The sequence below is a fragment of the Eupeodes corollae genome, chromosome 3 (assembly GCF_945859685.1).
Source record: "Eupeodes corollae chromosome 3, idEupCoro1.1, whole genome shotgun sequence".
NCBI lineage: Eukaryota > Metazoa > Arthropoda > Insecta > Diptera > Syrphidae > Eupeodes > Eupeodes corollae.
This window is the reverse complement of record NC_079149.1, coordinates 78,966,318-78,980,855: the sequence shown is the minus strand read 5'-3', so window position 1 is coordinate 78,980,855 and position 14,538 is coordinate 78,966,318. Positions and strand designations below refer to the sequence as shown.

At 37.6% G+C, this 14,538-nt stretch overlaps 1 protein-coding gene across 1 annotated transcript in view; it reads left to right on the top strand.

Moving 5' to 3' along the window:
* Positions 1–9,996: 9,996 nt before the first annotated feature.
* The window catches only part of LOC129949117 (zinc finger protein jing), a 132,938-nt gene continuing 128,396 nt past the window's right edge, over positions 9,997–14,538 (top strand). Inside the window, exon 1 of the mRNA XM_056060381.1 lies at positions 9,997–11,498. Within this exon, the coding sequence (XP_055916356.1) occupies positions 10,495–11,498 (1,004 nt within the window). The 5' untranslated portion in view covers positions 9,997–10,494. The remainder of the gene's footprint in view (positions 11,499–14,538) is intronic.

Below are 14,538 nucleotides of genomic sequence, written 5' to 3'. Positions count from 1 at the left end.
TGGTATCCCTATTTAGGGGCCAGTTATAGCTGTCATTGGTTTCATCATTGGCACCAATAAATGTAATTTTTTAAATTATTTCGTAATAATTATATTTCTTCGAACTACTTTAATCTATTGCATTATGTCACAATTTCAATCTTTGGGATAAGGTTATTGTGGCTGTCCAAGATGGAAACGGACACAGTTAGGCCAGTTTAATGGCCCGTTGTGATACCACATGAATCTTAAAGCTTCCTTCTAAGCTCAATGGAACCAGTTTGAGTCCCTTACGAAACGTGGGAGGCTGATTATACTGATACGATTTAGTACTTTTAGATCGTTAAAGAAGAATTCTCCTAGGTAAATCTTGTGTTTTCGAGCCAGAGCAGGGCATGTGCAAAGAAGATGAAGAACTGTTGCTTCCTCTTATATACAGCTTCTGCAAAAGTCATTTAAGAATACGCCTAGTCTCGTAGCGTGCTTTCCTATTAGACAGTGTTATAACACCTTTTATCGAGCTTATATATGATCTGCTTAGAGAGAGCAAGCACTTTGAAGGTTTTAAATCCAGTGTTGGCCAGATGTTTTTTGTTACTTGACACTTGGTGATGTTGTTCCACCTGGTGCCTGCCCTATTCACAGCGTCTTTCATTAGCAACAGTTTACAAGTAGCGATTGGTATGCTAGTACGTGCCAAACGTGGTAGGATGGGCTGTACTGTACCGTTCCTGGCGAGTTCATCCGCCTTACAGTTAGCTGGAATGTTTCTATGGCCCGGAACCCAGCAAAGGTTGTTGTGCCAACTCCATTAGAGATGATCGACAAATATGGACTGTTGTAGAGTCCAGAGATTTGATAGCAGCCTGGCTATCTGAGAAAATACGCATATCATTTGTTGATATCACGTTTTCTTTAAGCCACGAAAAGACTTCTTTTATCGCCAAAAGTTACCCCTGGAACACGCTACAATGATTGGGAAGGTGGATTGAGACCCTTTCTTTTGTTTTTGACCCATCTGTGTAAAAATTTGTTAACTCATCCTCCAAGAATGTCCTATCCTCCCAAAAATATCTGGGAGGTAAAAAAATTTCTATCGAATTGCAGTTGGGGGATGGTTTAGTCTGTGTGCTTTGGAATTGATTCTAAATACGGAGAAGAAGTGAGGCCGAGGCCTGTATTAAGTGTTAGAGATTAATCTGTACTTACTGCAACATTTTGGCTACAATTAGGCAGATCAACCTCCACCATCGTTTTGTTCTGATCCTCTGAGTCTGAGGATGAACCAAAGAGTTCGTCCTCGCTCAGAAGGATCATGTTAAGGACGTCCTCAGTCTCCATTAAGAATGGACTATGTACGACTTTTATAGAGGGTGGAGTCACGATTATAGAGAGCATGGCTGTATCGTCATCCTCTGTTAGGAGAAAAAACGACGTTCCGGGCCCACCAACCACTAGTTTAGCTTCGGTTGTTTTTGGAGGCCCGCTATCCGCGTTAACCTTATCTGATTTATAGATTCGAATTTTAATGGATTTAATGGAGAGATAGCGAGCTTGTAACAAGACCTATGGTCGAAACAAACCATGAGTTTGACTTGGCGTTGATGCCAACCCCCATCCCTTGTGGAATGAAGTCATCCTGGAAGCTTCCTCAAAATGCTTAAAAAGCCACCCGAGTGCTTAACCTTGACCAACTACCAACGATCAGCCGATATTGTGCCATCCTGTCAATAACCGCTACCACGACTTTGCCCTTCGCGACGTCATTGAAACTAGATTGTTTCATAATAGGATTGAGGGGAGTGCTGGTGTTTTGCAACCGAGGCCGTTTTGATGTCAGTACGGCCCCCTCAAGAGACCTTTCACGTTTAGACGTAGAGTCCTTACTGGCCCTTGTTGTAGCAAGTATGCTTTTAGCCCATTCGAAGGTAGTGGTTTGCTGCAGTGTCCTTTCAGCCCCCGATGATGCACCAGAGGCCTTTAGGATTTTCGCCGCTTGGCGCCTTTGTCTATATAGGCTTTTTGAGAGTTTCCCCTTCCCATTTCTGGATGTACTCTCATTAGTTGTGGTAGGGCCATTTTTCATAGCCCTGCCACAACTGAAATTAGGTATCGCTACCTTCATATTCACATTGCTACCAACAGCAGATCAGGGTCCATGATTAGCCACTACTTCCTTCTCTGTGTTGGCCGCAGCAGATACAGGTTTTGACGCCAAACTGCAGCCTGGTTCTGAAGAGATACCGGTCTGATCTTTCTTTTCATTTTTGTTTTTTGTTTTATTTTTGTACATCTTTGGGCCCACGAGATGCGAAGAAAAGAGGTCCGTCTGCAGAGAGATTCGCATGTACAGATAATGTTAGTTAATCCAGAGGTCGCCAGGTATCCGGATACTCCGTCAGAGACTGGGTTATTTTTGAATTGGGCCCCCAGCCAGGCTGATCATCGGCACGGGTCGTTTAACACCTTATATCCAGCCCAATAAAGATAAGAGTTGGTAGGTGAGAAAGAGATAGGGTGAGGAGTCAGTTGATGTTAAATCATCATTCTGATATGTAAGGAAAAGATTGGGATTCGGTAACAGCAATTCAGCTAGGTTACCAAGAGTGAGAAGGAGCATAGGAGATAGGAGCGCTGTTAAGCTTTTTCGCCATTACAACGTGGAAGGTAGGATGGGAGTTGGTGACATAAACGTAGGCTGGTATGCCTTGTTTGTGTGGGAATGGGTGATGATTCTGGGAAGGTAAAGAGATAAGAACGTCCTTTAGTTTCAGGACTAATCTTTAAAAAGTTCTCGAGAATCATTAACCTTACTCAGCTTCTACAATTCGACGTTTAGGGTATTAGTATCTTTGGTATAAAGTTATAAGGAATATTTTGCCAGATTATTTAAACTCTGCAAAATCGTGATGCAGCCATTGCAAGTATTCGTGAAAAGTACAAGTGCAGAGAGATCTTTCGCATATTCTTTTATACCATAGATTGAAAAAGAACTGAAACGTCTTGAAGATCTTAATATCTCGGAATGGGCAGCGCCATTACCATTTTATTATTTGAGTTAAGGCACTGCTCACATGCTTTGTCCAAGAGCTCGAAGAACATATCCTTTGTGGTTGTCATCCTTCTCTACTGTAGGGGCGTGTGCGCATTGCAATGTCAATGTTGCCAAATTTAGCCTTGATGCGAATGATCACCCAAAGCTCAAGGCTCGTTGCCTATGTCTTGCTCCAATGGCAAAGCCGCATTCAAATAGACATTGTTGGTTTTCGCAATAGCAGTCAGCATAGTAAGTATCGTAGTTTTTCATCCTTTTTTAGAATTTCCTAGATTGTGGTAATATCTGCTTTATACTATAGTAGTCTAGGGCCTCCTCTAATTGCACGTGGTCTATTAAGGGACCTAACATTCCAAGTGCATGTCCGGTTATATTGAAATACAAATTGTATCCAAAAGTGTTTTTATTTATTTATATGAAAATGAATAAAATGAGTCAATATTCATGCAGCAATTTCAATTTATAGCATCTTTGCGAAAACGTTGCTTTCATGTTAATTTTTAGATATATACAAGTAGATTGCCTTCGCTGTAGGTCATTCAGTAACTCAACGTAGCTCTAGGATTGATTGAATTATATTAGTGGTTTGTTGGCTGATAATACGATTTGGGAAATTGGTGCTCAAAAGTTCGCGTATGACAAGACTGGTGTATAAACCAGAGGTCGTTTAGATCTACGTCTTTAATTTCACTAAAAAAAAGAAGATTCTCAGAAAAATTAACTTATGGCGGGTTTATCTGTCATATTTGCACGTTATACCCTCATATCGGAAGTTACGGTGACATTACCTCTTTTAATGGGTCCGATTTGTCGAATTGAAAATTTTGACATTTCTCGACGTTTCAAGGTATCTAAGTCGAAATAAAAGATTTTTAGAAAGATTTCTGTGCATGCGTCGTCCATAGCTTTTAGAAAGATTTCTGTGCATGCGTCGTCCATAGCTCAAGAACCAGAAGAGATATCGACTTCAAATACATTTTGTTATACAGATAATAAGGCAGAAAGGGCTCTGAAGAAAATTGCGTGGGTGGTTTTTTTACCGTAGCAGTTTAAAAAGGTAAAAAATTTTGTGCAACGAAAAATAACGTTTTTAAAATCTTGTAAGATTTTGATAAAAATCGGATTGACAGTTTTTTTTACAGAACACATTACTCAAATTGGGTAAAAATTGAATTTCGACTCAAATATCTTTTCAAAAATTTAAGATTATGGCTTCCAACGAATTTTATCTTATAAAAAATATTGTTTTCAACATTCTGAAAAATTTGAAGAATAATTGAATTGACAGTTTTTTTACAAAATACAAAAACCTAAGCAAAAAAATTAATAAAAGTTGGTAAAAATTGATTTTCGACTCGAATATCTTTTCAAAAATTTGAGATTATGCATTTCATTTAATTTTATCTTATACAAAATGTTGTCATCAACATTCTGAATTTTTTTTAGAAAAGTCTAGTTGACAGTTTTTTTTACAAAATAATAAAAAAAAACTGGACAAAAAAATTATTAAAATTTGGTAAAAATTGAGTTTCGAATCAAATATCTTTTCAAAGCTTTGAGATATTGGCTTAAAACTACTTTTTTCTTTTAAACAAAAATTGTTGTCAAAATTCAATAAAGTTTTGGGAAAAATCGAACTGACAGTTTTTTTTTACTTACTTACTTACTTACTTAAGGTGGCGCTACAGTCCTGTGTGAACTAGGGCTTCACCCAACAAACTTCTCCATCTAGCTGGGTCCCTAGCTAGATGTCTCCAGTTTGCGCTCCAAGTTGGTTGAGGTCACCTTCCACTTGTGCGCCCCACCTGATCCGCGGTCTTCCTCTACTGCGCTGTCCTGTGGGTGTGTATTCGAAGACTTTCCGAGCCGGAGCATTGGTTTCCATGCGCTCTACGTGACCCAGCCATCTTAGTCGTTGGAATTTTACCCTTCTGGCTAAGTCCGTACAGCCCGTACAGCTCGTCGTTCTATCTTCTCCTCCACTCCCCTTCGATGCATACGGGACCGTAGATCACACGAAGAACTTTTCTCTCGAAGCGACCCAAGGTGCTTTCATCCGCTTTTGTCATAGTCCATGCTTCTGCACCGTATAGCATGACGGAGATGATAAGTCTTTGGTCCCTCGAGAGAGGACTTTACCAATATCAATTGCTTTCTTAGTCCAAAGAAACAGCAGTTAGAAAGAGTTATTCTGCGTTTGATCTCAGCGCTGGTGTTCTTTTCTGCGTTTACAGTGGAGCCTAGGTAGACCAAGTCCTTGACTACCTCAATGTTACGTCTGTCGATGGTGACGTTTTGACCAAGACGTCGGTGTTATATGTCCTTTCTTGACGAAAGCATGTACTTTGTTTTGCCCTCATTAACCGTTAAACCCAATTTTGCCGCCTCTGCCTCAATACACACAAGAGCCACATTGACATCACGCTGAGTTCTTCCGATTATGTCATTGTCATCAGCATATGCCAGTAATTGGACAGACTTTTGAAAGATAGTGCCTCTAGTGTTGACGTGTGAGCTCTGCATTATTCTTTCAAGCACGATGTTAAAAAATCACATGATAGCGCAACACCTTGTCTAAAATCTTTTTTGACATCGAAAGGTTCTGTTAATTTGTTTCCAACCTTTATGGAGCAGTGTGAATTCTCCATGTTATCCTGCACAAACGGACGAGTTTGGCAGCGATGCCAAAACTAGACATGGCTCTATACAGCTCGTCCTTATAGATGCTGTCATATGCGGCCTTGAAATCGATGAAAAGATGGTGGGTGTCGATTTGGTGTTCTTGGGTTTTTTTCCAGGATCTGCCCTAATGTGAATATTTTATCAACTGTGGACTTTCCTGGTCTAAAACCACACTGATAAAGACCTAGCAGGTTGTTGACGATGGACTTTAGACGTTCACATATTACGGCAGAGATATTTTATAGGCTATGTTAAGTAGACTGATTCCTCTATAGTTGGTTCAGTTGAGAGGGTCTCCTTTTTTCAGGATCGGGCAAACAATACTGAGGTTCCATTCATCGGGCATGCTTTCTTCCGACCATATATTACAGATAAGTTGGTGCATGCTAATGACCAACTTATTTCCAGCTTCTTTAAAGAGCTAGGCATTCAAGACATCCGCTCCAGCGGCTTTATTAGACTTCAGCTTAGATATGGCAATCTTTACTTCGTCTAAGTCGGGAGAGCGGGATTGTTTGCTTTCGTCGTCTGTGTTGAATGCATCATCCTGCCTGACTGCGGAATTCAGTTCGTGGTCGCCGTTATACAGTCTGCAGAAGTGGTCTTCCCATATCCTCAGCATTGACTGCGGTTGATGTTTCCATGATGTTTCCACTTTCGTCTTTGCAGCCTTCGGTTCTAGGTGAATTTCGTTTCACCTCTTCATAAAACTTTCGAACTTCATTCCTGCTTTTAAAACTCTCAACATCTTTGACCGCACGCTTCTCATGTCTGTTGTTTGGCTGCATTTCCCTACCGATATTCCTGATCAAACTAGGGGTTACTTGTTGGTGGCTTTTTGAAACGCAGCACATCAGCTTCTTTGATTGCATCTTGACAATGTTGCCACTGGTTTTCGATACATTGTGTTGGCGGCAGAGAACTTAGAGAGAGGTTACTTGCAACTCGGTCGGAAAACGATTTGGCGATCTCTCGCGATTGTAGCCGTTCGACGTTATACCTTCTCCCAGCAACTCCCTGTTTTGCCTTAGGTCTGGAAATCTGAAGTGCTACCTTGGCTACAACTAGGTAGTGGTCCGAGTCGATGTTAGCTCCTCGGAGAGTTCGTACATCCATGATGCTGGAAGCGTGTCTGGCGTCAATCGCAATATGGTCAATCTGGTTGACGGTAGAATGATCTGGAGAAGTCCAAGTTAATTTGTGGATGTTGAGGTGTGGAAAACGCGTACTGGCTACCATGACGTTTCGCCCCGCACCTAAATCTATGAGCCTGAATCCGTTGTCGGAAGTGTTGTCGTGCAGGCTGTTCATCCCGATTATACCACCAAAGATTTCTTCCCTTTCTAGCTTGGCATTAAAATCGCCCAGGACTATTTAAATATCGTAGCTAGGGCACTGCTCATAAGTTTTATCTAGGAGCTCGAAGAACATATTTTTGGTGTTGTCGTCTTTCTCTTCTGTGGGGGTGTGCGGGCATATCAGGCGAATGTTGCCGAATTTAGCCTTGATGCGTATGGTCATGAGGAGCTCATTGATGCACCTATAGCTCAAGACTTCTTGCCTAAGTCTGGCTCCAATGACGAAGCCGCATCCAAATTAACGCTGTTGGTTTTCGTGGTAGCAGTCACCATAGTAAATATCGCAGTTTTTCATCCTCTTTTTATCCGGCCCATTCCATCGTATTTCCTGGATGGCGGTGATATCTGCTTTATAGCGGTCTAGAGCCTCCGCTAATTCTTCGGCCGCACGTGGTCTGTTAAAGGACCTAACATTCCACGTGCATATCCGAAGTTCGTTGTCCTTAATTCCATTGCGTTGGTTGTCAACAGTAAATCCGTCCGTATCCGAGGCTTTTTGGTGCTTCGCAACTATGAAAGCTTTTACGTGGCCAGGAAGTCACCCCGACGGCACAACCCCCAACCTGGAGGGCCAGATCCTAAGTATAACTCCGAGGATGGGGAGCCGGATAAAACCGCTTCTTATAGGCTGGGCTCCGAATAAGTCGAAGAAGCCCTATAAGGTGTTCACTAAGTAGTTCAACCTTTCTGGAACTGTAGACGCCACCGTTGATTCCATCTCGGGAATTCCTCCGCTGCCATCTGGATAAGGAGTGGTGCCTTAGTGGAAACACCTCTCCCCACCTCTCTCGTTTGCTGCCCCAACAACTTTCCACTGGGGTTGGAAATCAATCTCCAGTTAAGGTACTAGGCAGCCGATGTTCACGACGGGGAGGTGAGAGTAGGAATTGATAGACAGAGGTTGGTTTTTAGAAAAACCTGTGGACGGTTGCGTCTTCTTGAACATCAGTACAGTTTTTTTGCAAAAAATAAAAACTTTAAAGAAAATTTAACAAAAAATAAATTAAAAATATTGTCTTCAACCTTTTTTATTTCACAGAAAATTTTGTTTTCGATATTCAGCAGTTTGTTTTATTTTTATATAAAAATCCAACAGTCCGTTTTTTCATAAAAATAAAATCTAAAAGCAATACTATGCAAATTTAGTAAAAATTGATGTTCGGTTCTTGATATCCCTCAACTTAATTTAATTCATCCAATTTGTAAAAATTTAAGAAATGCTACTTAAACTGTAAAAAAATGTGTTTTCGACTAAAAATCTATTTAACAAAACTGGATTTATAAACTAAACTATTTCTTTATATACAAAATTTTATTGGTAATTTTAAAATGTTTAAAAATAATTTAACTAACACGAAAACCCACAAACTTTTAAGCAACACAAATATACAGACGGGATGGGAAGTTATCAGTGTGGGTCGCATCCCAGCCTCTTTTTTATAAAAAGTTTGCATTCGCAAAATGATTTCAGTTCAAATGAAACTGAGTATGCCTGGCAGTGCTGCCCAACAGAATTTTCGAAATCCATTATTATCAAGGACCACAACCAAAATAAGTTCGCTGCATCTTCGAATATGAAAACTTATACTTTTCGATGTACAAAGGTGTAGGCTTTGTATATGAATACCATACCATATTCATATGCAAAGGTATAGTTTATCCACTGCCATCATTCGCAACAAAACTGTCAACTTTTTCGAACAAATTAAGATTTTAGTGAGGAAAATTTAAACAAATAGGTAAAGAACAGAACACATTTTACCGACATGACATAGTTCAGTAGAGTTTCTTATAAGAAAAAATGGCATGCGAGTTTTAGAGCGAGTACGAAACACCATGTTATGTTTGAATATTTTATTTTACTACAAAAATATTCAATTTTGTTCAAAAATATTTTGTGATTGTTTATCCATTATTTGGGTATGGTTGAAAAACACTCACACAACTTCAACACCTAAACAATTCTACAGCTTCATTAAACTGCCACTAGATACCAGTGTAAGTCTCACCTCTCAGTCTCAGTGCGACTTTTCATGTCTGCGAGTGGGGTGGATGACGGTTGTTGTTCTGATTTTCCTTTTTTCTTGGTTGTTATTAAAATCGGAAAACTAATTTAAACAATATCGATAAACCTGCATGAACATTTTTTTAAGAATCAAGTTCGGTTACTAGTGTCAGATGTGAAATATTGTCGAGAGTAAACATAACCCAAAAAATTAAGTTTTTAATTGACATTTCGATCTCTACATACAAACAAGTTTCGTTGCCTAGATTATCACGTTCGGATATTAAATCAATCATTTGTTGTTTTATGTGAATTCAAACGAAAAGTTTGGCATTATCGAAACAAAAACAAAATATAAACCTATTAAATGCTAAAAAAGTGCGAATGTATGAAAAGAATTTAGTTTCATGTTTGTGTAAAACTATTTCCATTTCCACACTTTTGTTTTTTGACATGTAAGGTGTAGACTTCACTAATTTCATATACACGTGCGTTAAAAAGAGACGGTATTATAATATGTGTAGAATTATTTTTCTTGATAAGTAGATATGTGCAATCTCTCCACCACTAATTCCATATAAAACAAAATACTCATACAAGAGTTCAGTGCCATTTCATGCAAATAACTACTCATAGCCGCATGTCGTGTATATATACCTCACGGAATCAACATAATATCGCCGAAGGTGTATGTATACAATAAAAATATACAACAAACCCCAACATTAAGATATATTTATGTACATACATATGTAGGTATAGAACTAAAAACATAAATGAAATTAACAACAAAAATTCTAAAGCTTTGAGTTGCAAATAATAATAAAACAGAAGAGCTTACCACTACATGAGAGTTTAAAAGCTTATAAAGCCGAACCGAAACCGAACCGAACAGGCTGACAACGGCACGGTGGACGGTGGACGGTGGCATTCTACTTTCAGTTCGCGCGCACACATATCTGTTTCTGTAATGTACCCTGCTCGTGCTTCTTGTCGCGCAATGTAAACGCGAAGTCTCTAGGCAGGCGAGCAGTGCGTTTTATTGTATGCACTTAAGGTATTTCTTATTCATATTTCATTTTCATTCTTTGCTGAGCGTTCTTCTCTAAAACAACATTGCACGGTCGTTTTCGGTTACTGATCTTTGTTTTGTTTTAAATTGTGTTCTGAAAAACATTTTCTTGAATTTGTTTTGAATAAATATTTGTTCCATGTGTAAAGTTGACATTTTTAATTTCAAAAATCAGTGTTTTGCGATTTAAAGAAAATAAAAACATTGTAGCGAGGTTTCCAATGGTGTCGCCATATCGTTTAACAACAACAACGAAGTTGAAAACTTTGCTTTATTAATTCGTTTAAAAGATTGAGACGGTTGAGAAGGTTTTCCAACACAGCTCAGTTGTGTTATTATTAACATGGCAGATGAAGCTTCGAAGGCTTCCGGTAACTCTATTCTGTCGACATTTGACAAATTAAAACTAAGTTGCGGTACCAACAGTTATTCAATAAATAAACCAAGCACTCGTTCTTCTTTGATCGATAAAACTTCACATTCAACGGTTGATGTGACATCAGCAGCAGCAGCAGTTTCCTTTTCCCCAGCAGTAGTAGCTTTGGAGACAAGCAATAGTTTTATGTATGAAAAATCGATAGATTCACCACAGCTGCCACAAACAGTCATGATGTTCGGTAGTGGTGAAAGGAATACTTCTTTTACAAAGAATGGTGGGACAAGTGCTTACGGAAAGAGGTCCGCTTCCGGTTGCTCTCAATTTCCTTCTCAATCTCAATCACCGTCTTCACCGGTTATGTATGAAAAAACAATGCACAATTTGTGCGAATCTACGACTGATAGTGTAACGTCACCATTATCGCAATCATTTAATGTATCATCATCGAACTCATCATTATCGCATTCATCAATTTCATCAGTTGAAATGTTACTTCCGAAAAGTAGTGCAAATAATAAGGCGGGAAATTTTGAAATGTTTTCAACGCCATCATCATCTTTAAATAAAAAAATGGTGCAAAGAAAATCTAATCAATTTGATACAAATGAAATTCCAATAAAAATGTCAAAAAGTTCAAAGTGTAAATTATCAACTGCAGCAATTGATGTTGCAACAAATTTAACACATACATTAGCAGTTCAAGTAAACATAAAAAAATGTTCTTCATTAAATAATATTTGTGCTCCGCCACCCAAGGTGCCTCCTTATAATAATAAAATTGGTAATAGTAAAAAATCTAATTCAAAACTTAAAAATACAAATGTCGGTTTGCCGTTGTTGCCGGCAAGACTAGATACTAATTCTTTGGATTACAAGAAGGAAATGCAATCAACCAGAGTGACCACAGACGAAAGGAATAAGAAGAAACGGTGTTCAGATCGTTATGATTCTTCGGAATCTTCTGACAGGTGAGTTCCAAAAACAATAAACAAATTAGGTACTATTATCATAAAATTATTAGTTTATTTCTCATTTTGTAAACTAAAGTGTATAGGTACCTACAAATAAATGAATCTTAAGTTTTTGGGAAACTATGAAAGATAGTTACGTATCTATTTAGAGGGATTTATGAAATCTTTCTTTCTGCGATGTTTGTCCATTTTTCAAGTGTTTGTTGTAATTTCACTTTTATCTACCATCGGTAAAACTGATTTCGTATGTATGAGCCTTAAGGATTACATCTGAATCTTGTGATTCTAAAGGTATGTACCTACTGTGCAGTTATGTTGTCATTTATACATAAGAAGGTTCGCTGTTACAATCTAATAGCATTTAATGAAGAAACAACGAAAAGTAGTTTTGTTGTTCTTTACGGAGGGAATAAAGAACCTGTTTCTCACTGAAAACGCGTTCTGTTTATTATTTGATTCATCAAAGTTGAATTTATGATAAATTTAATAATTTTTCTTAAATGTTTTTCTCATAGTTTGAATGAACATACAAATTAGGTAGATGTCTATATAAAAGACCTTTGCTTTAATGCATATCCCGCTGGTTTTCCACTAAAGCAATGAACCTATTTTGAAAAACCACTAAAATATGTTCTTCATTTATATTCATCTCAATTATTGAATGATTTGCATTAATTACACAACATACTTCATACATATTTTGTTGTTAACTGAAATAAATACTATATGTACATTATGTGCATTTTTTACATACCTCCTAACAGTGAGTGTTTTAAACGTTTTGTTAAGTTAAATCTTAATTTCTATAGAAATACATGGGTAATTGAATACCATATTTGAACTTGAAATCAGAGAACCGGGTACAAAAACTCTTTTTTTAAATATATTTACAAAAATCCAGACGAGACCATTATACATAAAGTGTTATTTTATAAGGATTCAAAAACAAGATGTTCTAAAAACTTCAAATATTAAAAGAAGAAAAACTTTGTGGGTAATTGTACAAAAATGTTCATAAGTATATGTACGTATGTACATATATAAATTTCACCTATACTCAAATATTTGACGCTTGCGTAGTTTTAAAAGAGTACATTTTACAGAACTCAGAGAAGAATTATTATTTTTACATCGATTATCAAACACTTACAATAGAAAAGCTTTGTTTGCCTTTATTGAACAAGAAATAAAAAGAAAAGTTACAGAATAATGAACAAATAGCTGCGGAATGGCATTGTTCTTATTTTGTTTAATGGTTTGAAACAATATTGTGACTGAATCTAACAGTTTTTATTTTGTCTTGTTGATTATTTCAAACAAAGTGCAAAAATACTATATGAGGTACGTTTATTTCATTTACAAATTCAGCAACTTTCCTCTTCCGGTTTGAGTTTTACCCATGTGTATGTATGTATGTAGGTGTAGGTACATTATGTAGACATGGATTTATACTGTCACTTTTCTGTAAATGTGGTTCTTTAAAGATTAAAAGAAGTACTTGAAATATATGTACGTATATGTATTCGTGTATATATGAACATTTGTGTGTATATGGAAGGATCAATTTTCCTAACCTAACACTATTCAAAAGGACTCTTCCTTGTTTGAAATTGCACGTACCGTTCTGTTAGTTGTAGACTAATTTATTTTCAAAGTGAGATTTTTATGTACATACATATGCTTATACTTCTGCACGTATTAATATTCCTAAATGCTTAGGATGAAGCCTTAGTTTTGAGATAAATCCACGAACAACTAGAAATTCCGACACAAATGTTCACCACTTCTATACAAAAAATTAGCATTACTCTTGAATTTGAAGCAATCGTTGAGCAAAGAAACTTTTCTGTGGCTAAGAAGTTGTTTCGTTATTGGTATAAATACAAACTTGCGTATTCCTGTCATAAGTTCTGTCCCTCACACAAACACGTAAGCCAGTTATCAAAATTCTTTTCATGATATTTATTTTAAATTGACGTTATTAATTTGTAGGAAATTATTCAAAGTTCCTACAATCAACCTTGGAACACTTTCATAAACGATCTGGCCATTCTTCTACGCACGACTTACAAGCGAAGCTGGTAACTTACCCAGATCATCTTTTAGATACGCAACATTTCGGTGAGGCTAGAAGCAAGCCTTTTCTTCCAAGACATTTCGTAGACGATAGTTCAGTGGATAAAGATCTGGACATTCCGTAGACGATAGTTCAGAAGATAAAGATCCGGGCTCCTTGAGGACCAATCTTCAGCAGCGATAAATCCCGGTAAAATGTCCTTAAGTCAAAGTTGGGTTGTGCTACTTAAGGGCTTCACGATCTTCTCTAAAACATCACTTTTATAGTTGGAAGCACGTGTTATCAGTACTTGGAAACGCAAATTTGAAACACCCTCATACAACGCTCTCCACCAAACCATCACTGAAGGTGGATTTCGAACTCTTTGTACTCTTCCAATCTTTTTAGCAGCTTCCTTGTAGCTATGTAAATCCTGTAATTGTGGCGCCTAAATTTCTGTTCCACTGAAAATGTTCGCATATATGTATGCAATGAATATTTTTATTTGCTCCGTTTGCATGTCTTTAAAGCAGCACCTTTGATCTTGTCACTCTTATCTTGCGCAGAGCCTCAAATTGGCTTCCACAGGCCTTAGGTCTTGTTTTATGATGTGTGACATTGTTGTTGTGGGTATTTTCATTCCTCGAGCCATAATTTTCTATTTTCCGCAACTGTCTTAATCACTGCTATCATCCTACTTTGAAGAGGTCGCCCACTTCTTGATCTATCATTAACAGAGAATATTTTGCGAGGTTTCATCAATTCGAAAATCTCAGTGGGAGTTTTGAGAGTGGAATCGACTAAGGTTATTATCAATGAACATCCAAAATCAGCCAATTTCATCCTTGTGAGGTCACAAGTTCTATCTAAATAGTTAGCGAACGAAAAAATTGATAGCAACAATATGAATGACATACATAGGTTAGGTTAGGTTAAAGTGGCTGTCCATTATGCAAAACGGACACATTTAGGCCAGTTTAA